Below are 27,500 nucleotides of genomic sequence, written 5' to 3'. Positions count from 1 at the left end.
TAGGAATGGAACTTTCCTTTTGGTAATCTTTACATTAAATATGTGAATTCTTGTGATAGCGATTTAAAATGGGCCCTAAACTTGAAGTTCTAAGAAAGCCGCCTTGGACAAATCTGCCACCCGCAGAAACCAAAGCTGTCACCAACACCAGCACCAACTAAACGGTTCACAAAATGAATTCATGACGACTTAAAAAGAATTCATTTTAAAGGCTATTCCATTTTTTTCATTCAAAACGGAGATATTTGCTTTATGCACACTACTACTACAACAGTATTCTTATACTCTTTTTTAAGATTAATAAAATACAGTATAACCGTATTTTAAAATGATCAGAGCCTTGCAAATAATTCTGTGTAAAATAAGGCTTGCCGCTATTAAAGGGCTACTTTATAAAACAATATGCAAACTCGAGTTTTTGTCTTTTCGGCAGCATATTTTCTGAAATCAGAAACAAAGTTTGTATAAAACTAACTATTGCATTACATTGCTTTCTACACACCACTTTCATTGATTAGAATATTTTTTATCTCTATGAAACAATTATATCGAACCAATAACTCCTGTGGTATCTTTCTAAAATAGAAAACTTTCCAATGCACCATATACAAGGTCTATATTGAATCTGAAAACTCTACTGCTCCGATATCGTTGTAGCCATACAAAATGTGAACGATGAAACTTTACAACAATATGAGCATTTACAAGTTTTTAAATATCACTTTCAAATTTAATTTTAACAAAATATTTTACTTGCAAAAAGAATTGATGAACGAATGACAAATTTCTCACAAGATTGGCTCAAGTTATATTCCGTATCCTAAACAATTTTTTTCTTCTTCCTAATAAAACCGTAGTTATTAAACCTTCAAAATATTATGCAAAAGATGGTAAATGTGTGACCAAACACCGAGAAAGCTTTAAAAACAATAGACATTGTTAATAGATTGATAATGATCCATTGGATTTCACACACTGTAAAGTCCTATAAAGTAGTAAATTGATAACGTATATATTTCGCATAATTTTGGTCAATACACTTAGAAAATGTATTGATATATGAGTTACATGCTAGTTAATATGTTAACCAATTCATTGCTGCCAATTAAAAATATATGGGCTATAAATATGTAGCACAATTATGTGCTATATAGTCTCTCTTTTGGAAATAGGGTGCGATTATGAATATCTCCAGTATCAATCCTTATACACTGTGAAATTTACTTTACGTATGAAAAGAAAAGACGGAAGTTTTAACATATGAGTCATGTGGAATACAGTTTTCCTTGCTTTTATTTCAGATCATTTCAAACCATAGCAGCAAGTTTTAGTCTCCCCTCTATCAAGGCCAGAGATTTTGGGGAAATATCAGATATTTTATGTCTACACACACACACACACACACACACACACACACACACACACACACACATATATATATATATGTATATATGTATATATATATATATATATATATTGTATGTGTGTATACCCGTGCATACATTTTACTTATATGTTTCAGGTTAAATTTAACGGGTTCACGGGCAATGTACAATTTGATGAAAATCTTCAGCGTAAAAACTTCAAACTCGATGTTCTCCAACTGACCTACGGAACTCCGTTAGAAAAGGTAAGATTGCATAACATACCACATAACAAATGTATGTATTATCAAAAACGTGTGATTATTTTAAAATAAGAAAATATTTATTGGTTTTAAAGCAATATAGGAATTAAAAAGATATATCACAGTTACAAGAAAACCGCAGGGATTTTAAAAACTAAATTGTTTTCGTTTTACCATCATGGCAATGAAAAGAAAAATATTCAGACTAAGCGTATCACGCCGAAATAATGATTTTAAACAAACTCTTTCCGTTGTGCTTTGGCTTATAAATGTATTACATACATGTTTTATTCTAAAATGTAAACAACGCTTATGTCACATCGGACATAACTATATATATACGGATAGATAACACACGGATATATTACACACACACACACACACACACACACACATATATATATATATATATATATATATATATATATATATATATATATATATATAAAATGGGTTAAGAAATTCCAACGAAAGAAAGATGTATATTTAAATAAGGGAGTAGTCACCAACAAGGTGTGTTTTTTAACATTATTTTATTATTCCGTGTCTTGGGTTTTCATTGAGAATTATGTTTGGATCATTGTAATAATGTTTTAAATCATTGAAATCGTTTCAATGACTGAAAAACATTATTACAATGATCCAAACATAATCCTCAATGAAAAACCAAGACACGGAATAATAAAATAATGTTAAAAAACACACATTGTTGGTGACTACTCCCTTATTTAAATATATATATATATATATATATATATATATATATGTACATATATATTGCACACACACGCGCATATATATATATATGTGTATATATATATATATATAAATATATATATATATATATATAGTAATTTATAAAATATATATGGCGATTAAGCTACACTGAATATTCGGCGTTTCATATATATATATATATATATATATATATATATATATATATATATCTCGATAATACGTAGGAAAAGTAAAGTCACATTTGTTTTTATAATTTAAACGACAATATATTTTAACCAACAAAATTAATAACATGTTGTTTAAGTAAGGATTACGTTACATTTGACGAAAATACTATCGCTAATTCATTTAATTAGACCTGACATATCATTGCTCAACAAACTTTAGAGGTTTTTGATCACTTTCTTTAATCTCCCACTGAAACATCGTTCTATCCTTGCTCTAATTCTCTATCCGTTCCATTTAACTCTCACTCGGCTATTTTTTTTACTCTAATAAGTTCTGGATACTCTTAGTTTATTCTCCACCACCTATTCCACATCCTATGCTTTTTTTATTAAACGTTACTTGACAAATTAAAGAAAAAATAGAAATCGTAAACATAATGCCTTGTTTAACACCTTTCAGCATTTTACACGATACGTAAAGCCTCTGATTATCAAAATAATACGCTATGAACTTTTATTTAATAATAATTCCATTTTTATTTGAATAAAAACTATGCATGAATTTTATGAGTGCTGGTGTGCTTATCAGTTTTATAGACTGACTGTCGGACTGTATACAATGGTGACTCCTTCATAAATATTAGTTTTATTTTCATATCAAAATATATACATATATATGACTACTTAATTTAATCACATGGATACGAACATATAATTTTATGCATACATTTTCAGTATTTATTCAACATTGCTCAATACTTAAGTAGAGCTAGGTAGTACGTTATGAAAATATATATGGCCTGACGAATTCTCATGAAATTGAAACGCGGGATATTCTGTGTAGCTTAATTCCCATATATATTTTCATAACTTACTACACACACACACACACACACACATATATATATATATATATATATATATATATGTGTGTGTGTGTGTGTGTGTGTGTGCATTATGATATTCAATAAAATGTCTGGAATGTTCAACTAAAGTCTAAATTATGTTAAAGCTCTAGTCGTACACTATTAAGCTGCCACATAGATCTTGTTCATATATATATATATATATATATATATATATATATATATATATATATATATATACTTGTATGTAATATACTGAGTTGGTGTAATTCAGTAAATCTTAATATACCAATAGGTTTTAAGCCAAAAAAGGTTGACTTAAGGATTAAGCTACAAAATTATCACATTTCATAATCGAGCATTAATATACTGTGTGTGCAAAAATAAAGACTTCAAGACAAGGTGTTGATGGCGACGAAAAGTGTATTTCGTTTTATGTTACAATTGTTTCAATGTCCAGTTCGACAGTTTCAAGCATTATATCGTTTGAAAATTTTCAAAAACCATCATTTCTTCAGACTTTATGAATAAACACAGTTTTGGCAATGTAGCATTTTTTGAATAGAAAGAAAAAAGAGAGAGGGGTCCCTAACGGGAAAAACATGCGTGAAACATTTACATTCTATTAAAAAAATGCTACATTGTCGAATTCATAAAGTCTGAAGAAATGCTGTTTTTTGAAAATTTTCAAACGATAGAATGCTTGAAACTGTCGAACTGGACATTGAAACAATTGTAAGATAAAATGAAATACACTTTTCGTTGCCATCAACACCTTGCCTGAAGGCTTGATTTTGCACACACAGTATATATATATATATATATATATATATATATATATATATATATATATATATATATATATATATATAATACTTTTAGAGGGAATTAGACCTGGAGTCTAAAGAGTTTATTTTAATGTATTACTTAATGTATTAATACTTTTAAAAGAAACCAGTGCACATTGTACTGTAGATATATAATAAGCTCATAAGTATAGCTATCCTAAGGCTATATTAATATCGAATGAAACGATAGTAAATTGTGAATTAAAAATCAGTCTCAAAAGAAAAAACAAACAAAATCAACTCGATTGTACGATCGTTTCGGAAAACATGTTCATTTTATTAAAATTGACAATAAGTAATCACAATAATTTGACAAAGGTTTTGTCCTTTAAAACAGTCTCCTCATCAGCAAAAATAGGGGGGAGTAGTTAAAGCCACCAAAATAAAACTAACATTTTCGTCATGAATAAAGCAGATACTCCTTATTTATCTCCATCTCAGAATTTTTTTTTTTTTCAATTCGGAGACAAAATATGCCAAAAGATAGACAGACTGAACTTAAAACAAATTTTATAATTGAGATAATAAGAAATATCTGCCTTACTCACGGCTAAAATGCTAGTTTTATTGTGGTGTCTTTAACTTCTCCCCCCCCCTATTTTCCTATATATATATATATACATATATACATATATATATATTGATTCTGAATCTAGCAACTTAATAAATATCATTAGAAAATAATAATCAGTTTTATAAATGAAGCATCAACAATTATTACCAGTAAACAAATAATTCATTAAAAATTCAATAAATCCCAGCCAGATAATTTTATGTTACATTTATATGCTACATATTAAACTAAATAATTAATTTAAAGGATTTGGAATTATTAAGATAAGTATACTAGTTTTATACTCTACATACAAGACGACTTGGAGTACAGGGTGACCAAAAAACGAGGCCCAACTCTAATTAATACAGTGTACACAGGGCCCGTTTGTTTGGGTCACCCTGTATTTTTATATATCAATGTAAAACCTGAAATAGTGCATATGAAGAATACTTTAGTTGACTTTTTAAGAACATTAATTTAACGTATTAGGTAACGAAAAGACCTTATCATGTTAATGTCAAACGTGGGCAAGAAAACGAAAGCATGGTGTGGTAATAAGTAAATCATGTGATATTTTAACCTTTACTTGTATAGTCATTATTCATTATACAAGAACCTACATCCATATTTAGTGTTTTAAAAATACAAATGAACAAATTATACAAGAACCTACATCCATATGAGTGTTTTAAAAATACAAATGAACCATATTACACCACTTAACTCGTTTAATGTTTTGGTTTCAGGTTGGAGAATGGTCTGATGACCAGGGTTTGATAACGCAGATGTACCGTCCGCCAGAACACGACAAATTTCTCCCGGTGGTAAACGACACAAAAATAATGTCCACTATTGACGTAAGTATAAATAAAACAAAAACTGATTTATTTCTTATAAATATGGCAACTTTATTTTACACATATGACTAATAATAATGCAATTCTTCCATTTCATTAAATAATAGTATTAAGAAGTTCCATTGTCTTTCGAGTATATGTTGATTGTTATCATGTTTTCCAGTAAATTACTTGTACATTCGTGAATGATTTAATTCGATAATATTTATTTCGGGACAGCTATGTTGAGATTATAAATTAATAGAACACTATTAAGCCTTTCGAAGGGATAATTGATTGTTAATAAACGGTTCCCATGTTGTTTCATTGAAAATAGGTTGTTTTTTGTTTTTGTTTTTGTTAGGTGTCGTTTACTTTGGACTATTAATGTAAGTTTATCAAAGAAATGTTTTTCTAGTAACTTATTCTCTAGATGACCATGCAAACAGTTGTGCTTATTTTAACAATGCAAAAAAACAAAAAACAAAAAAACAATCGGACATGTGCAAATAGATGTGCTTAAAATAAATCCACCCGACATTTTTTCATCAATGGCCGAATACCTCAATATATGAACAAAATAAAAATGAAAAAAAAAAAAAATAAAGATGTAGTAAATCTGTTATTTCACACCTGATATTAAAACCTTGTACTTTTGTGCTTTTCTGGTTTGCATAATGACAGGTGCCCCCTTTTCTGATGAGAAAAAAAAGACATAAAGGAGGCGAGCCCCTTGTCGGCAATGCACGTTTCGAAGGCTATGTCGTTGACCTTGCGGCAAAAATAGCCGACCAGTTTCCGATGGATTACATCATCAAAATCGTCGCAGACGGGCAATACGGCGCCCTGACAGTGAATGGAACGTGGAATGGTATGATGGGTGAACTAACCCGCCACGTAAGTAAAATCCTACTTTAATGATACTTTTCATAGATATTAGAGCAGCAGATTGTAGGCTTTTGCTTGATTACTTTTTTTTACTTTACTACTTTTTTTAATACTATGTTGGATGTTATTCGTCGATTTCTCCTTCACTTATGTCTAAATGAAACATTCAGGACGTCTACACTAAGAACTTGATAGGCTGATTAGTTTTGAAAGAAAAAAATCAAAATCGACCAGATCGATGACGGCTACATTGCCCGCCTCGCGCATACAAACATGACCAATTTGCTTTTAAATGAGGTTAATACTATTCGCTAGAATACAGCATCTATTTTGAACAACTCCACACATGCAAGTTATACGGTGTACCATTCGATGTGTGTGTATATATGTGTGTTTGTGTGTCTGTGTGTGTGTGAGTGTGTGTGTGCAAAAACGGTATTGTCAGATATATGCAACATTAACATACATTTAATAAACTAATTTGCAGTATTATGTATAACAATCCACATGAAGACAATTAAGTTCCAATTTTTAATTTCAAACTGATATGCGGTATTTTTTCAGTAATTCAAACAATTTGCAGGGTTAAGGGATAATTTTTAAGTGCTAGAATTTAGTATAATGACTTGTAAAAATGGATAAACAATAATTTGAAAGAAACTATATAATTTAAGAAATTAGCAGATAGTTTAAGCTTCAAATTTCTAAGGATTTGCAAAGAGATCATCAAACAGACAAAAATATATCAGATTGGAAGTCAACCATGAAAACGTCTCAGACTGAATTCAGGAATTTAATAAGGCGATATTTATCACATATCTTACGAGAAATAGTAAAAAAACGCAAATGCGACAAGTGGAGCTTCGATGATTCAATGTGAAATAAGGTGGAAAGCATTAAGGAACACTGCTGATGTAAAAGTCGAATAATGTAACTTAATTTATTGAAATAATATGAATAAAAAAGATTGCAGTGGGTTAATATATACATGAACACTGATTTTCCTGTATATATTAATATATTTTCAGTCAAGTGCTTTTTACAAACGAATCAAGAAGCACAATCAATTGGCACGATGGATGAGCTCGAAAATGAATTCGCATTCAATATGACTGAAGACAATTATTTACACATCGAACCGCAACAGAATCATAATAAGAGCTAGAATTATTAGTAATTACCTAATAGGCCAATTTAAAGTGAAAGACGGAGTTAAAATGAATTCCAAAACGTATGTCATTTTATAAAGCAATATTTATTGTCCAATAACTAGTCTGAGAATATAATGTCACAAGAAGGAAGATTATATTGACATGCATTTCTTTCTTTTTAAGCAAAGAATTACTAATTATTTGAAGGAGTATATGTACGAAAATAGCCGGTTATGACAAAATATTAACCGACTAGCAAATATACTTGCGCTTTGCACGGGACTTCGTTGTACAACAAAATCCTGACTTAAAGTTTTAACATTGACATTGAAAAACGATGCGCACTACCTCTAGGTCGGAGACTACGATACTGTTAGGTTAGGCCATGATCGTTCCTGTGGTATGGGCTATAAGAAAGTTTATATATACATAAACTATGACTTTAACCTTTGGTATTTACATTGGAAAGTTGTGTGCACCATCCCTAGATAGTGGGCGCAAGGATCGGCTCAGGGGTGTGAGTTGAAAGAGAGTATATGTACATACGCTATGACCTTGACATTTGTTCCTTAACATTGAAAAAAATGTGCAATATCCCTAGGTGGTGGACCTTAATCATGCAAAGTTTGGTTATGATTGATCCAGTAATGTGAGGTGTAGGAGAGTTGTACTCTCAGATTCGCGCGCACACACACGCAAACACACATACACGCACACAAACACTAACACACACACACGCGAACATTACTACTTTATATGTAGAGATTGTTTCTGCATAAGGACACGGATCACTAAAAAGGGACTGAAATAGCAAAGTCCTGACCTCACATTTGACCTTGACCTTGACAAACGTTGTACACCATCTGTAGATCGGAGACATTCATAATGTCAGGTGCGGTAATGATTTCTCCAGTGGTGTAGGCTGTAGGAGAATATGTACTCATGAGCAAAAAAAAAAAAAAAAAAAAAAAAAAATGGGGCAAGGGTGAAAGAAGGAAGAAATCGATTTTTCAATATTTTTCCATGCATTTTGTTAATTTTAAATGAACATTTCTATTTTGCAGATCATTATTATTATATCATATAATAATAAGTGGAAAAATTAATCCTAAAAATGGTAAGACTGCATCTTGGCGAGGATATAAAAAAAACGAATTGCAGGATTAACGCAGTCCAAAAATGACTTACAAGCAGAATTTTGATATTTTAAGAACAAAAAAAAAATGTGAACATATCTCTTTCTGTAATGAAGCGAATCGGTCAAAGGTTCGAAGTCGAACGCTTGGTAAAAGGTAAATCTGGATCTGGTCGCCCTAGAGCATCCACTTTGAAGGACGACCGTATGTTTAAATTAACTGTTTTGAAGGATCGAAAGAAAACTTATGTTGACCATAGCAAAGAATTCAAAACAGGGGCTGGAAATTCTCTTTCTATGCATACAATATCTAGAGGAATGAAAGAAATGGTATTTTCTTCTAAAAGGTGTGCAAATAACCTATTTTTATCTAAGAAGAACATCAATGATAGAAAGAGATTTTTCTCGTATTATGGCAAGAAAGATACAGACTGGTTCAGGAATGTTTTCTGGTTAGATGAGTCAAGATTTTGTCTTGTTAGTGATGCTCCTGATGCTCCCGAACGGTGCAATCGAAGAACTGAAGAAAGATTTTGGACAAGTGGCATAAAAATGGCAGTTAAACACGGGAATGGAGGGATAATGACATGCGTACTTTTACTGCAGCAGGAGTTGGGGAACTTATTAGATGTGAGAAGTCAATCAATGCAAAGGAGTACATTCGAATATTATTATATTAGCATCCAGAAGCTGGCAATATCCCAGAACATTCTTTTACAACATGATAATACCCCTGCACACACTGCTAAAGATACAAGAAAATGGTTTTCTGATAATTCAATTGATATGATATTTTGGCAAGGTGAAAGCCCCAATTTAAACCAATCGGGAATATCTGGTCCATAATATCTCGTGCACTGGCTGGAAGAACTTTTTTCGAACAATGACAAACTGTGGGAAGCTGTGCAAAGCCAATGAAATAGCATTTCCTCTTTACAGCGTTCCCTTTGGTTAAGAGCATGTCTAAAAAGATTTATCTTTAAATAAAATCAAAGGGGAATGTGATTCCATCTGAAGAATTTATTAAAGTAAATGTCTTGTTCTGTGTTATTAGTATCGTTTAAGTTTCCTTGTTTAATTTTTCTTTGTTCAATATAGCTTTTAGTACAATAAAATGTATAAAACTTGTTTGGCTCATTAATTTTTTTGCTCACGAGTGTATATACATAAATAATGGCATTGACTTTTGACTTTTAAATGGAAATATTGTATACCCCTCTCTACATCGGAGACCATCATCATCAAGTTTGGTCATGATCGGCCCAGTAAAATATATATATATATATATATATATATATATATATATATATATATATATATATATATATATATATATACGCGCCTGAGGGATGGTGAGGATCTTCTCCGAGACCCTACCAACATTCTGCATAGATGGAGGGAGCATTTCGATGACCTCGTGAACCGGCCTTTTTATGTTTAGCAGGAGTTTTTTAGGTCGATTCCTAGCAATCCGGTCAATGATATCTTGGCAGAGGTTCCCTCTCTCCAGGAGGTTGAAGCAGCTGTTCATAAGCCGAACTATGGAAAATCTCCTGACATGAATCGGTTGCATGCAGAGATCTTTTAATGTTCTAGACCCAAGATGATGCAACGCTTGGCGGACTTGATGCAAAAGGTGCCAGAGATGAATTCGGAAACTATCGGGGCATCTCTTTACTATCAGTAGTCGATAAGGTGCTCTGTAGGATCATGCTAGACAGAATGCTGGAGCACATTTCTGACGATGTTTTGCCTGAGTCGTAGTGTGGTTTCAGAAGTAGTTGAGGGGTAGTTGATATGATTTTTACAGCCAGGCAACTACAGGAGAAATGTATAGAACAGCGAAAGGGTCTGTATCAGGTGTTCATCGTTTTAACCAAGGCCTTTGATACAGTCAATAGGGATGCTTTGTGGAAGATTCTGAAAACGCTTGGCTATCCTGAAAAGTTTGTAACCACATTTAAGCTCTTCCACGTGTAGTCAACGTTGGGGGGAAACTGGCTGATCCTATTTCAGTAGAAAATGGTGGTAAGTAGGGAGAAATTCCAGCACCCACACTATTTGCGTTATATTTCACCATGGTCTTTCGGATGGCATTCGAGGTTGCTCTGATGGTGTCTATATTCGCTACCGAACTACTGGGGGGTTGTTCAACATTAGGCGCTTCAATACAAGTACAAAGGTACTCACCCAACACAATCCGTGACTTGCCCTATGTGGATGACCGTGATCTAGTGGCTCATATGGGGACTGATATGCAAGGTCTTGTGGATGCTTTTGGGGTTGCCTGTGGCGCATTGGGCCTGGCTATCAATCTGAAAAAAATTGTCTTAATGTATCAGCCTGCACCAGGCATGCCATAATATGAGCCATCAGTTTATATCTACGAGTCAAAGATAGCGGTTTTCGCTAAGTTTGTATACTTGGGTAGCACATTAAGTATGTCTGGTGCCCTGGATAATGAGGTATCATTACGGATCAGTAGGGCAAGTGATGCCGTTGGAAAGTTGCACAAACGTTTGTGGAGTTATCATGGGATCTCACTGCCAACAAAGATTAAGGTTTATGGCGCATGCGTTCTCTCTACTCTTCCTTATGCCTGTGAAACTCAGACAGCATACAGGAAGCATTTGAGACGTCTGGACTGGTTTCACCAGATGTGCGTTCGGCGAATCTTAGGTGTGGACTGGCAAATGTATGTCAGTGATGTTGAGGTTCTAGAACGGACCCAGTGACTGAGCATTAAAGCTCTAATTATCAAACACAGACTGAGATGGAGTGGTCATGTGGTGAGGATGTCTGACAGTAGATCCCCAAACATCTCCTTTATGGCGAGCTCGCCAAGGGAAGACGTCTGGCTCAAAAGCCTAAACTGATATACAAGGATCGTTTGAGGTCCATCTTGAAAAATGTGAGATGGATGAGAGAACCTCGGAGAGTCTTGCTTTGAATCGCGAAGAGTAGAGAAGGACCTTGCAATGAGGTGTGGGCAAGTTTGAGGCTGATCAAACCCAGTATGAGCAACTGAAATGTGATATCCGGAAAGGGAAAGTGCAAGATGCAATGGATGGGCTGGAGCGCCAAATTGGTCTGGAGTGCGAGGTGTGCGGGAGATTATGTCTTAGCAGAGATGGGCTGATAAACCACCAGACTACTCATCAGCGCAGTCGTATTGCCAGATCTAACCTGTGTCAACTGCGGCGGACGTGCAACACAGCAGGTGGTCTAAAGCGGCATTTGAATATACATAGTAGTGACCATCATGAACATGCTGCCAGTGGTGCACATGTCTGCACAATGTGTGCCAAAGAATGCCAGAGTTTGGCAGGGCCTAAAAGCCACCTACGTGCGACCCACCACTGACTTGTTTTCATATTTCATTGTATATATTTTTTATGTGTCCTATATCAAGTAATGGTAATACTCGAAAACGAATTTGCTGGCATAATATATATATATATATATATATATATATATATATATATATATATATATATATATATATATATATATTGTTCCTTCAGAAACACACGGATGTTTTATATTTAAGATACATTGAGCTTCTTAGCAAAAACAGATTGGTATACGAGAGTAAAATATAACTGAATAACAACCATTTTAACAAAGAAACAGATATATATATATATATATATATATATATATATATATATATATATATATATATAAATATATATATATATATGTTTCTTTGTTAAAATGGTTGTTATTCAGTTATATTTTACTCTCGTATATCACTATATATCTAAGGCAATAATATTTACTAAAATCTAAACAACCTTATAATAGGATTTTGAACATTGAGGACGCAACTCCAATTAATAATTTGCAAACCAATTCATTATGTGCATATTATATCTAGACAGAATTTTAATATATATATATATATATATATATATATATATATATATATATATATGAGAGAGAGAGACAGACAGAGGAAGAGAGAGACAAAAAGAGAGCGAGAGGGGGAAATAGAAAAGAGAGGAAAAGAGAGAGAGAGAGGGTGTGCGTGTTGATGTGACTATATCTATATATCTATAAAAGTGAAACTGTCTTTGTGCGTGTCTGTGTACATTTTCATACGAAATAACTCTGTCACATTTCGGTCAAGAGACTCGAGATTTTACATAAGGAGCATTGCGAGGTGGGAAAATCTTTTTAATCGGCTGTCAAGGGGTCAAAGTTCAACAATTTGACCTGTAAAAACTCTACGAAACTTCTCCGCCAATTTTGTGTCTAAACACTTGAAATTTTAAATGTAGGTTACTTGGACATGGCTCAAACTTTATTATTTGATTTGAGCCTCAAAAAATAAATGTAAAGGGGGCAAGATTGGGGTCAAAGTTAAAAATAAATTGACCTCTACGGACTCTACCAAATAACTTAGCCAATTTCTGGTCTAAACATTTGATATTTTACATAAAGGGTCTTCAGAGATAGTGTAAGCTTTTCAATCGGTTTGAGTCGAGAATTGATCTGCTAAGGAGTCAAAATTCAAAAGATTTGATCTTTGCGGTGAATAGCTAACTACTTAGCCAATTTTCGGTGTAACATTTGAAATTTATACATAACGGGTATTCAGACATGCGGAGGCATTTTAATCGGTTTGATGGCAGAAATTTGGCTGCCAAAAGGTCAAAGTTGAAAGAGTTGACTTTTGCAAATTCTACTAAATTCCTTCGCCAATTTTATGTCTAAACACTTGAAATTAAGATGTAGCTAACTTGGACATAGGTAAAGATTTGTATTTTGATTTGAGACCCAAAAAATAAATGTAAATGAGTGAAAATTGGGGCAAAGTTTTAAAAAATATGTCTTTACAAAATTACTCAGACAAATTTTTATCTAAACATTTAAAATCTCACTTAAAGCGTATTCACACGTTGGGTAAGTTATGAACAGTACATATGGTCCAAGCAAAACTGGGCTGAATTGCTAGTGTACAGTAAATTGGTTGCACAACGGCGTTCATTTTTATTAGGAACATATTAGAATAGCTGCAACTAGTTTTACAATCAAATTGCATATTGGACATTATTGAAACTAAAATATAATATATATTCATAATACATTATATAATCTTTTATTATTATACTAGCGGATGTACCCGGCGTTGCCCGTATGTTTGGAGGTGTGTATGTACGAGAGGGTGACCCTGTTTTAATATTATAAAAAACTCGATGTTAAAAAATTGGAAGAACCAAAACAAAGCAAAACAGCGAACAAACGTAAAAAAGGAAAAAGAAAGGTGTACAAGAGGGGGAAAAGCTCGAACCCGAAGCATCGAGGCTAACGCGGAAGAAAAAAGCCTGACACATTTCCCATACGCCAAAGAGACATACAACTGCGAACGGATGAAATTAAACCTTTAAACACACTTGCAGGTTGTTTAAACTAACGCTTTATAGGTCAAACATGACGAGGAGAGAAAACGATTTTTTCGCCACTCCTCCTTGTAGAAAAGGGATATGTTTACGTTTGAAGGAATTAATGTGTTGCGGCAATTTTTCGCTATTTGTCGTCCAAGATATCAAGCTTCAAAATGATACCAAACTCGTAAAAATCCGTCGCCTGTGTCGAAAGTTCTTGCGAGACATACAACCACACACATTTTCGCTTTTATATATATAGTGGTGCCTATACGCAAATAATTATAAGTATATATATATATATATATATATATATATATATATATGTGTGTGTGTGTGTGTGTGTGTGTGTGTGTATATATGTGTGTGTGCAATCCTTAAAATAACAACTGAACTATTCCGAAATTACACTTAATGTGACATCCATAAACCTTAATGACTAAACATTGTTTCCGTTAAGTTGTAAATATTGTATGTCCAAGAAAGGCTTTTTTGCCGAGAAGTAATCGGTCGGCTCAGTTCTTCTTAAAACTTTTAATACGAGTTAACAACGGGGGTCGCCTGTCTATTAAATTTGCCTGAGTTTGAAAAGCTAAATATTCAATATTTTTCGATCACCGCGTGTGAATTGGACTTTTTCGTATAATAATAAAAGCGAAACGAAGCTTAAGACATCGTTCCCGGTGCGATCGCTGGGAACGTCCAAAAGCAGCTTTGATCAATGTGGAGGTTCTCCTTATATCAGACAATTGCTATTCAATTTGGACAATCCCTTTTTTATGGGGAGCTGGTTTCCCCCCGAATCTTGGGGAAACAAAAAAAAAACTAAAAAAAGCTACCCCGCAGTAAATAAAATAGTGCCCCACAATCAAAGTTGACCTCATAAAGTCATTAAGTACGGACACCTGCAAATTCTTAATACTTAAATAAATTCAAACATGTTCCCGTTACTATTTCGTTGTTGCCCGGTGTTTAACGTAGCACGTTTCTTTTTTATACTCTAATTTCCAACTTCGCTTCAAGGGTTCAGGTTCAATCCTTACTATTTACCAAAACTTTTTCTATTTTACCCCTCTCCCCGACACAAACAACCGGGCAACGCCGGGTACCCACCGCTAGTGAATAATACATGTAAATGTTCTTAATTTTCATAAAAAGTAATTCTTTGTTTCAAATAATTACAATTGTGTATGCAATTAAATATATACATATATATTTGTGTGCGCGTGTGTGCGCACACGCACATGCATATATATATATATATATATATATATATATATATATATATATATATATATTGCCCGGTGGTAAAATATGCTGAAATATGATGTTTTCATTAATGAAATTTACATATTTATTATTATAGTATATCTAACCTAATATATAGTAATGATTTTTAAAAAATGTACTCGTACGCCCCCACCAAGAATCGAAACCAAGACTTTAGCTTGCGATTTACTTTTTCCTTTCACGCTTATGCATGAACTATAATGGCATGTTTGCTGCAAGGTTAAATTTTAAAATATGAACCAATACCTATTACGTTACGCATGCATATTCGTAATGTCCTCGTTCGACCTTCACCTGGCAAATTCCACTTTTTTTAATTTTCACACCTTTGAGACGATTTTTTCTTGCTAAAACCCAAATATAAAGTTTCGCATGCGTTTGAATATCCTATATATTATGTTTCAGGTCTGTAGACCAAAAACTGACAGGGGAGTTTGGTAGACAATTTTTTAAAACACACACACACACACACACACACACACACACATATATATATATGCATAAATATATATAGAAAGAGGTTTGTGTTTACTATAAACTTTTTACGCAAATATTCCGCAAGTATAAATCATGTAGAATATCTGCATGAATATAATTACCAGTAATATTTAATTAAAGATGGTCATTTCATAAGAAAACCGAAAAAAACTAATAGGGAATTAATTAAAATGAATATTTAAAAGAATATGCAAATTAGCTAGATCTTTTGCAGATGAATGAAGTTTCACGAGTCATATATAACAAAGTTGTATTTTCTTTTTTAAATAATAGAAAAAAGGGTTTTTAATATGGCTATTAATACACACAAAAAATGTATGAGTATAAATAAGGGATATTAGTCGGCTATAGATTACAATGATTATCGACCGTTTCCATTGCACCACTTATATTAAGACATCAACTTTCTTCTTTGGGAGAAATATAGCTCCCATTATATGATGCGATGATGAAAGTTTATGCACAGCTTACCGGCACCGCCGTTCTCTAGGCGAGGTCTAGAATGCTTTTCTTTTGTATATTTGGATGAATGAGTTATTGGTTAATTATACCAGCAGATTATGTCTTGGTTCGTTTCATCCACGTTTGCGATAACCTTCGATCATCAGCAGGACATCTGACAACCCACCGATTCTATATTGCGTGATCCTATCGAATTAAGTGAAGAAAACAACTTGAACATGTGTACTAGTAATAAACAATGACGTTAGTCACAGATTTGTTAGTTTAGACTGGAAATCAATGAAATTATATACATTTCGGAGAAACCGTGTTTTTCTGTTATCGCTATCAATTGACATGTGTGATAAATTCATATCACGGCATATAAAAAATATTATTATTAAATATTACATACACAGGACTGAATATCCCTAAAAAATGAAGCTTTTTTGAAGACACTTTTTTCCAAATGCAGAAAGCAAACACATCCTTACGATGTGCGTATTCGACACGGAACGAAACTGTCATATTCCAAAAAAAACAACGTAAATAAATGAATCGGTTTGTTTTTTTAATTACAGAAACTAACATATTATTGGGAAGCGAGAAACAGCAACCGTGTTCCTATTTTGTAACTGGCAAACACGTAAATTAAAAACATGTACTGGTGAAATGGATTCAAATCGAAATTAATGAGCTTCGAACTGTCTTAAATTGCATTTCTTGTTTTGGGTCATTGTGGCTGATTTAACTATTATACATGTTACATTAGTAACAACAACAAAAAGCAGCAATATATAATTAATCTCCTCACTTTTCTAAAATTATGAGCAATTTGTAAACACAGACTATTGTCGATACTTCATCAATGGAATTGTTTTATTAATTCTAATAGCTTATAATTGTAATTTTAAAAAGTTTCATGCATATATAGAAGATAGGAAAATACAAAAACCTACAGCAGAGAAATCTTCACATTTGAAATCTCAGTATAATTCTAAATGATTACACAGGCTAAGTATAATCGATAATCCAGATTACAAGAAGTTCATTTCATCGTACATTTGTCCAACTTAACTCTTCAAGTTTTCTAGATCTATCTTTAAAATCGAGATGATATTTTGGTATCGCATATTACAAAATCATACCACTTAATAAGGCTACGATTATTTATTTGATTTTTAGATAATTTCTCTTTTTAATCAGACTTATATTTTATAAAAGTAATTATAAAAAAGATATGCTCCATTATAAGAATACATGCATTTGTATTTTATGCAAAGCGCTATCCATAAAGGTGAACACGTTAAAAATAATTTTCTTAATAAAGATTTTACGCATCGCTTTTCTTGTGAGACAATGGATATTCCGACTGCAGGTGTTTGCTAGAGGAATTTATAGTGAGTCATTCCCAAACACAAGCAATCTTGAACGGACATTTGCAAGTAAAAGTAAAAATAACTGGAAGCAATGTTGGCATGATCAGAGAAAGAAAATTAATTGTTCATTTTCATGGATTAGTTGTACGGTTAAATGATAATATTCTACTGTACATTACTAGTTTACTCATAGCTGGAAAATGACAAACAGATTTATGCTTTAGAAGCGATAGTGATGCAACATATACAAAAGAATATAAACACGGAATCTCGAGCAATATGTTTGTACCCATACGCACCACACGACACAATATGTATGAATGAGATAAATATATTAGTACTACGTAGTACTAATGCGTTTATCTCATTTCATCCTCTAAAATCTAGATTTTAATATTTTATTATATTATTGAATCAGGCTGTGTATTCAATTGACTGACTGAATACTATGAAGCCCCTGAATGTAAGGAGCTAAGAAAATTCTGCTACAAAGCCAAAAATAAACCAAATATAAGTATTAAATGGACAGATTAGGACCCAGAAAGCCTAAATTCTTCCCGATTTCTTTGAAACATCGCTCATTGAATGTAAGGTTTAAAGAAGAATATTAGGGGGCTGAGTAAATTAAATCAATAATCAACTTTCTGCTTCTATATATTGGCTTTATGACCTTTGCTTTAACATTTTCTGTGAAGTTTATCTACAATTATGTGTTCATAGATTTATTTTCTGCCTTCGTCTCACACGATTAATCTATTAAATAACAGTTTCTCATTTGGAATAAAAAATATTTTGTATCAATTCAGGCAATTATCAGTATTTGTTTCCTTTTAAAAACTTTTTTATATTATCTTGACGTTGTCTTTTTCAGGAGGTAGATTTAGTCATTGCTCCCCTAACCATCACATGCATGCGGGAAAGAGCCGCAGATTTTTCTAAACCCTTCATGAAAACCGGTATAAGTATAATGATCAAAAAGCCTGATAAACAAAAACCCGGTGTCTTCTCGTTCATGGACCCTTTGTCTCAAGAGGTAAGTAATTTCGTATATCAATCGAAATCTTTGCATTGTCTCGGTTATGTTTTGCTTAAATTTCATGATGAATATATCCTTATATATTTGCTGCGTTATATGTGATAACCAGTCCTTTATGCACACATTTACCTATATATCTATTAAACTATATATTCTGATGTAATTATGTAATCAGCTGTATTGAACAGAATAGCCGATATAAACATTAAATCTCATTCAATATGGCATTCTCAACAATCATTGCCAGTTATTTTCTTGCTATCTGGATAAAGTACGGTTCTATTCAGTCCTATGAGGCGAACCCTCCCAGGATTTAGTTGCTCTTAAAAGAAGAATTTATACATAATCGCCTCAGGTGTTCCATGCATGCTAAAAAAGTTGCTCAGACATTTTTGTAGACCAGACTACAAATGCTGGTGCGCTGGCATTTCAAAACTACACCTAGTCTTGTGCTTAACCTTAGAAAAAGGAGGTAACTAAAATATTCTACTTTGTTTTTACAACATTGCAGGAAAACATGTATTGCATATCTTTATTAATATTAACTACAATTGTTTAAGAAGGAAAATATGACTTAAGGAGTCGCTATTTACTTGCAACACACAATGCCAGATTCTGTTTGTTTTCATCATCAAGACTAAAAAATATTCCATGACGTCTTGTTAGACAGATGATAGCAAGAGAGATGCTCTGGAACGGTTCTTTGAATAACGTTCTTCCCCATCTTTTAAAACAATATTTATGTTAAGTGTTCCTTATACTAAACACGGTAGCAACGCATCTTTAGATTCACAACTATAACATAAATATTAATAATGTTATGGAATGGTTTAGAAAATTATAAGACATACAATTTTTGGTTGTTTTTATATACTCTATTCAAAGGACACATCCATTTATATTATTTACATAAGATACTGTACAGGAAAAACGCTTTATTTGTAATTTTACCCTTTAGTTTATATTTGTTGTCTAGACAAAACCCCGCTAGACTGATAATTCTGTGATTTACAATCTAACTGACCATGAGAATATTGAAAGAAAAATGCAATTATATAAAAAAATTGTTTGACTTTTTTGTTGCTTTTATTGTTTATTGAAATAAAATTTTCACAAATCCAAATACGTGTTACTACTGCACTATTATTAGTTCTCACCCCTTGCAATCTCAGTGGTGCCCAACACAAAGGATTACTAAAGACTAGATGAACCGCAGATTATTAGATTGCTAAATCATAACAGTTTGCATTTGTACAAAATCTACACAATTCCAAAATTTACGGAGTTGAACTTAATGATAATCCAGGAGAATGAATCGCGACCGATCAAATCGACAGGTGGAGAATAAATGAAATTAGGGAACGGTAAATATAAAATCTTCCAAACAAAAAAACTATATAAAGTATAACTGATACAAGAAATATGCATTTTGCTTTCCTTTATATTATTTTAATTTGAATGTTCGTGTGTGTGTGTGGGGTGTATATGTGGGCTTCTTTTTCATGAATAATAAAAATGAAGTAAATATGAAATTATATATATAATGGAGGATCCCAAAATATGACGGACCAAAATGGTAATAAGACAAAATGTCTGCAATTCTACACATTCCCCAAAGTCTTCGACCATTTATTCGGTTCTCCAAGCTGTATTATACTTGTTCCTATTTTTCTTTTCTTTTTTTCCAATCGTTGTCATTTAATTTTATAAGATTGTGTCTGGTCGTTTCTCTAAATGTAATGCGTAGCTGGGGCAGAGATTAAGAAATCATGTTTATGCATGAAGAGGGAATCGTGTTGAGTATGTGTCGTTAAAGAAAGAAGAAAGGGCCTGTTACATCGAACGAGGCAATTAAGATACGTGATATGATAGACTTTTACGCTTGGAAAACATTGATTTGCTGTACCCCAGTGGAAATATTCCTCTCCATTTCTTTTCCTTCCTGTTCAACTAACAACCAAAGGCGGTGTTTCGATTTAGACATCGAGCTTCTATAACTAGCTTTGTTGGTTGGGCATTTAAAGAGTTTATTTGACTAACATAATTATTTTATTTACCATATACTAACTAGAGAAACTCATTATTTTAAATAATGTGTGCCATGTCTTCAGCATCTTCTATATGTTATTACGTCAAACATAATATACTATTTTACGGTTGCATTGTGTAAGAAGTGCTACGTATGCATTAGATATTGATAATAATTAAAACATGTACTATAAGTTGCTACTTAATTGCCTATTTTTACTATCTAGAATTAATCGCTATATACATCCGTGTAGGAATTTAGACATTTATAGATAAACATATATATATTAAATATAAGATAATATATAGAAATAACATTTATAGAAAACTAATAACACTTCGAAAATATACCGGGTTGTAATCAGTAATATTTAAAGCAAGATGCGGATTAAATGTTTTAATTATTTTTTTTAATTTTCACCCCAAACAAGGCACGGTGCCACTTTTAAGTAGAAGACTACTATCTGGGACATAAGTTGCTGGGATATTATAAAGGAAGGTGGGCGGCAAGCTGTCTGTTCACATTACACTTGAACTTCTTGTAGCGGAATTGGCAATAACCAAAATGGGGGGAAATAAAGAGATTGCCCCGGATACGTCTGTTGTTGTGTTGCCGGCCGAGGGGAAGAGAGTGGAAGATCGTTCCAAGATCGCGTCTATGGGTTTTTATTGGCGTAGACCTCATGACATTCTCGCAGAATCGCGTGTGCTCTCACGCGATTATGTAAATATATAATTCCCGGTAGGCAATGTCCTGAAGATTGTGGGTAGGTGTTTCTGGTGGTTGGATTGCTCTTTGAGACGAACCACGAATCTGCTAGAAGCGAGTTTTCTGCCTTTTTTCTGTCTCCTTCTTCTTCTTTTTCTACGGTCATTACAGCCAAGAAATCTCTCTCTTCTAGAGGTGGGCGGTGCAGGGAGAAACTCACTATTTCCTATCTTTGTTCTGAGTTTTGCTTGCTACATTTTGTTACACTTTTCTATGTCAGTACATTTGGGAAAGCAGGGTCCCAGGAGGGAGTTCCAAAGTCTAGCAGTTCTGGGAGGGATATTGTATTCGTGTTCGTCGGAAGTGTTTGTAGTTCGTCAGATCATTCACCATTAAAATACTTGTAAAAACAGGAAGAGAGATGAAACATCTTGCTTTGAGTTTTATACGGCTCATTATCGTTTTTTATGTGTGAAACACAAATCGTTATTACATTTCTGGGAAATAGACCCCGTCTCAAGTGTTTGTATTTTGTTACTTTCAAGTTACTCACTGATTCATCGAAGTGTATATATATATATATATATATATATATATATATATATATATATATATATATATATATGTGGTTTTTTGCAATTATGTTTGTTGTTCCTTTGTTATTTATTTTTTCTAAAATCCGATTGCTGCATCGGAAAGGCCAGTTAAAAATACATAATATACTTTGTTATTTTCTTTAATTTAATCCCTTTTTTAGAATTTATTAGACAAAATTTAACTTTTATTTTACCGTGCCAATAAATATGATCATCACTGTATATATATATATATATATATATATATATATATATATATATATATATATATATATATATATATATATATACATGGCGTAGTACCCTCAGCTACAATCGAAATAGAACATCTCAACACTTAGATGATACCGTTGTAACCAGCATTAAATAAGTGACACACATTAAAATTTAACCCACTTAAACGTTTGGATATATATTTGCACATATGTACAAGCGAACTTTAAGTAAACTTACACCTGATAAGTTCCAATTTTTTAATCAATTTTTAACTCTTAGGAACTATTGTTACCGGCTTACAGCAAACTCGAATTTTTTCCATGGTTAAAATACGCTACATATTAAGTTTCATTTTATTAGACTGAAAATTAAATTAATGATCTTAGTGGAAACTTTTCCCTCTGACAGATGGACAATAGCACACACACACACACACACACACACGCACATATATATTTATATATATATATATATATATATATATATAGAGAGAGAGAGAGAGATATAGATATAAATATATAAGATATATATATATATATATATATATATATAAGATACATATAAGATAGATGGATTGATAAAGACACACATGCATGAATAAGATATTACTTATATAGTGTATCTGTAGATTTACACATAGTTAACTAAACTTTCAAAATGCTTTCAGTATTTTTATATTACTGTAAAATTAAGGTCCATATAAATATTAGTGTCATTATTTTTAAGACAATCCCAACTGCATAAAGAATATCAATATACGAGGTAGAGCAAAAGTATAAATGAAAATTTTGAATTTAAATCAGTAAATTAAATTTACGACAAATGTATTATTCGATAATCAATACAAAATTTTAAAGTATACATATAAAACAATGCATAAAATATCGCGTTTTATTAATTGTTTCATACTTATATATTTGATCATTATGAAGCTCTTCATTTCGTCTGGATTATCCCCTTTTCATTGCTTTAGATCTTACTATTGTGCCTCTATTTTTCTTTATTGAACCTAACTACACCATGGATATCTTTTTCTTAATCTTGGCTTCTTTTATGCTTTTCCTGCAAGCTTTTTAGCTTTCAATCTATGTTCCAAGGAGAAGAGATTGTGACCACGTTTCAATAATATTTTTCTAAGAACATTTCTTCTGCTAAAATAAGCCATTTATTGAAAATCCATGACTTAAAGAAATAACGTTCACTTTTGTATTCTTTGTCGAATAATACATTTGTCGTAAATTTTTATATTTACAGAATTTAATTCTAAAATTTATATTCACCCCCCCTCATACAAACACATATATACATATAATTTGAGGTTGCTATTTTTCAAGGGTAAGGTAACCGGTGAAGTATAACGAGGTTAATATAAGGGTGCTCAATGCCGGGGTAGAGCAAGTTATACTTTCAATTTGTATTTTACATAAGTATAAGCCTCCAGATGTAGTGCGTTATGGCCCACCGATGTGGGCACACTACCAACCTCCACCCCACTGTATTGTGGGTGCCCTTGGTTGGTCGAAGACTAGGGAAACCAACCCAAAATCAAACACCACTGCCCTGTTGACCTTATCAGAGCTAAAGGTTAAGAGATGGAAACTTTTACTTCAAACCCTACTGTTGCCTTGCAATTTTCCTTAAAAGCTTATGGAACCTCATCCAGAAAGAAAAGGCGTATTAGCGGACACGATAGGGCGACTGCCTACCTCACTGAGATTACTTTCAGCCAGAAGCTGCGGTCTCCTCTGCTGTCAGTCGTCGCGGGTTCACTCCACTGGAAATGAGCATTAGAGGTTCAGAGTGTGTTTATCTGATGCGCAACAGATACTTCACCTAAACTTCACAAGCAAGTTAGGGGCCAAGGTGGAAAGTCCCGTACCGAATGGTAAAGCACTGAGTCCCCGACTAGTCATCATCAAGGCTGATGGACTGCATGATAATGATGAGGACATAAGCAGTAATGTGTTGCTACACAGTCATGAGCATTTTTCGGTCTTCTAGTATTTAGTAACTAGAAACCCTCTCAGGCAACAACGCTTATATTCAAAAGCGGAATTCTTAATTGTTTTTTAATATAAGCGTTGTTGCCTGAAGAGGTCTCTGGTTACTAAATACTAGAAGACCGAAACATGCTCATAACTGTGTTGCAGCATATTACTGGTAATGTAAAGACAACTGAAAGTATATTTGCTTAATTTTCATTTTATTTAATGGTAATTCTATATTTTTCGACCTTTGAAAACCATTTTTACATTGATTGATAAGCACACATTTTTAAATTTTGTTATTTTCTGTATACTAATCAATGGTCGGTTATCACCAACGGCCGCTCTTCAAGAATTTTTCAGGTATTTGTTATAACTAGAGAGTAACTTAAACTGATTTCACAAGGACTACTTTTGTTACTAATGAATTAACACTTCAGTATAAGTTTTAATTAAATCCCTAGCAATCTACTTGAGTACAGAATTTATTCTCATACGCACATTTCACTTATGGCATGATGTATTCCTGATAGAATGTTGACTTAAAGTAGAAGAATGTCGAGATATTCTATATGTGTCTATTATTCATCGGCATTCAATGAGTAAAAAAATAATTACTATTTTTAGAAATGCTTGTAATGCTATATTATTTAGCTAGTGTTAATGGTTCTCAGATAATTTCTCAACAGATTAGTTCTAATGGTATTAGAATGGAGGAACACACTAACTTGTATATATGAATAATTGTCAACAAACAATCGAAACCACTCTACTAACAACAACAATAACCACTCACTCATAAATACTGGAAGTTATTTCAACGGTGCATAACGTTGATGAGAAATGTTTAACAACCTTATACAACTGTGACATTTGACACTTTAGTGATATATCTGCGTTATTAAGTCTTCACCTCTGTCTTTAATTAGTGCCCAAGATAATGCAATGATAATGAAGTAGGAACGATTTGGCCTTTGAAAAATCTAACAAACTTCTCCGACAATTTTGGGTCTAAACAGTTGAGATTTTAGACGTAGGTTACTTGGACTTTATAATTTTATTTGAGAATAAATGTTAAAAGGTCAACATTGGTGTCAAAGTTTAAAAAATTTAACCTCTGGGATTTCTACCAAATTGCTCAGCCAGGACAAGCTTTTTAATCGGTTTTTGGACGAAGTTTGGCTGCAAAGGGACAAACTTCAAAAGATTTCACCTTTGCGATCACTAGCAAACTATTCAGCTAATCTTGGATCTAAACATTTGAAATTTTACATAAAGGGAATTAAGACATGCAGCAAGCTTTTTAATAGGTTTTGTGGTGAAAATCTGGCTACCAAGACGTAAAAGTTGAAAGAGGGGACCTTTACAGACTTTACTAAACTCCTCCACCTATTTTGGGTCCAAACACTTGAAATTTTAGATGTGGATTAGATGAGGCAAACGGTTTAATATATATATATATATATATATATATATATATATATATATATATATGACTACTTCATTTAATCACATAAATAATTATACGAAAGTATTATTTTATGCGTAATCTTTAAGTATTTGCTTCAACAGTTCTCAATACATAGGTAGAGCTAGGTAGTAAGTTATAAAGATATATATGGCACATAAAGTTAGAAACAGTACATAGGACCCAAGCATAGTCGGGTTGAACTGCTAGTGTAATAGAAAATCAGAACCCTACCTTAAGTTTTTGAGTTCAATTTATTGTCTGTTTTTTATGTAATTAATCTTGATAGGATAAATGTTCAATATGTATAATTCTGAATAGTGATGTGTTAGTTATATTCGCATTTCTATTTAATAGGGAGCCGTTTGGTTAGATTTTTTTTGTATTACGGTATAGCACTTACATTGTGAAGTATTAAATGGGTGAACGTATTAGCGTTTAAACGGACATACTATGTCTAGTATAGTACAAACCGATATATTAATTGTCGTAGTCTAAAACAGCGTCCATTAAGTACATACGTACCAGAGATAACTGATTCAACGTAAACACACTACCCACTATTATTATGCTCGAACTACAAATACAGACTTGGAAAACGGAGCTGTTTTACGTGTAATAGTAATAAGAAACAAAGCGGGCCATGCAGCAGTCAGTTTCTGTAATAATGAACTGAGAGAAAGAAAAGATAACCAGGTTTAATATACATGAACAGAAGCTGTAGACTTAGTAAGACCTGCATGATTCCTGTAGGATTGAGAGAGTTTATTGTAAGAGATAATATATATATATATATATATATATATATATATATATATATATATATATATATATATATATGTATGTATATACATTTTTATATAAAATTGGTTGAGAGATTCCAACGAGAGAAAGATGTATATTCAAATGAGAAAGTTCACCAAAAATTTGTATGTATTTTTTAACATTATTTCATTATTCTGTGTTTTGATTTTTCATTTAAAAAAGTTATCGTATTTAGATCATTGTAATAATGTTTTTAAATCATTGAAATAGTTTCTTACGCGTTCCAGACATACTGTGTAGCGTCCTCTTCAGAAAGTATTCAAGATGCAAAATATTTAAAATATATTTAAAATGTGTTCAGCATGTATGGAAGCATTTTCGCAGTGCATTTTGGTGACATGTTTCCGAGCGGTGGAAATGTCTGTAAATGATTCTAAATGTCTTCACGGGTGTACTCAACTCCTACGCTTGCTTATTGGGGGTCAGGCAGCAATGGCCATGATCTGACAGTTTTTTTTTTTCAATTACGATACTGATTCCGATACCTTTAAAAAGTTAAGAATTCAGTCCAATTCTCATTCTGATTAATCGTCCCAACACCACTTTATACACAATGACTGAATAACATAATTAATTTAATAATGCTTACTTTTTTTGTAGAAAAAAAAAAAGAAAATAAAATCATATACAAATCTACCAAAATTGTTTTTCTATTTTATTTCAAATTGCAAACTTTCTTTCTTTAAACATTTGTTCTTAACTGATTTTTTCCGTCGCGGTCTAATTAGTATTTAGTGTCTATCAAATAGAGTGATGTATGGCACAAGGTGGAGATGTAATGAAAACAGTCTCCCTTTCTGAGGGAGCATTCTTGCCGAGGTAAAAGT

At 32.5% G+C, this 27,500-nt stretch overlaps 1 protein-coding gene across 2 annotated transcripts in view; it reads left to right on the top strand.

Moving 5' to 3' along the window:
* The window catches only part of LOC145242245 (glutamate receptor 2-like), an 815,605-nt gene that overhangs the window by 315,826 nt on the left and 472,279 nt on the right, over positions 1-27,500 (top strand). For both annotated transcript variants that reach the window (XM_080105285.1, XM_080105346.1), the window contains exons 8-11: positions 1,523-1,630; positions 5,549-5,659; positions 6,323-6,535; positions 18,682-18,843. In XM_080105285.1, the coding sequence (XP_079961411.1) occupies positions 1,523-1,630; positions 5,549-5,659; positions 6,323-6,535; positions 18,682-18,843 (594 nt within the window). The remainder of the gene's footprint in view (positions 1-1,522; positions 1,631-5,548; positions 5,660-6,322; positions 6,536-18,681; positions 18,844-27,500) is intronic.

This window comes from Euprymna scolopes, chromosome 1, assembly GCF_053919585.1.
Source record: "Euprymna scolopes isolate OS-2025 chromosome 1, ASM5391958v1, whole genome shotgun sequence".
Taxonomy (NCBI): Eukaryota; Metazoa; Mollusca; class Cephalopoda; order Sepiida; family Sepiolidae; genus Euprymna; species Euprymna scolopes.
The sequence above is the reverse complement of the archived record's forward strand: the minus strand, read 5'-3'. Positions and strand labels throughout refer to the sequence as shown.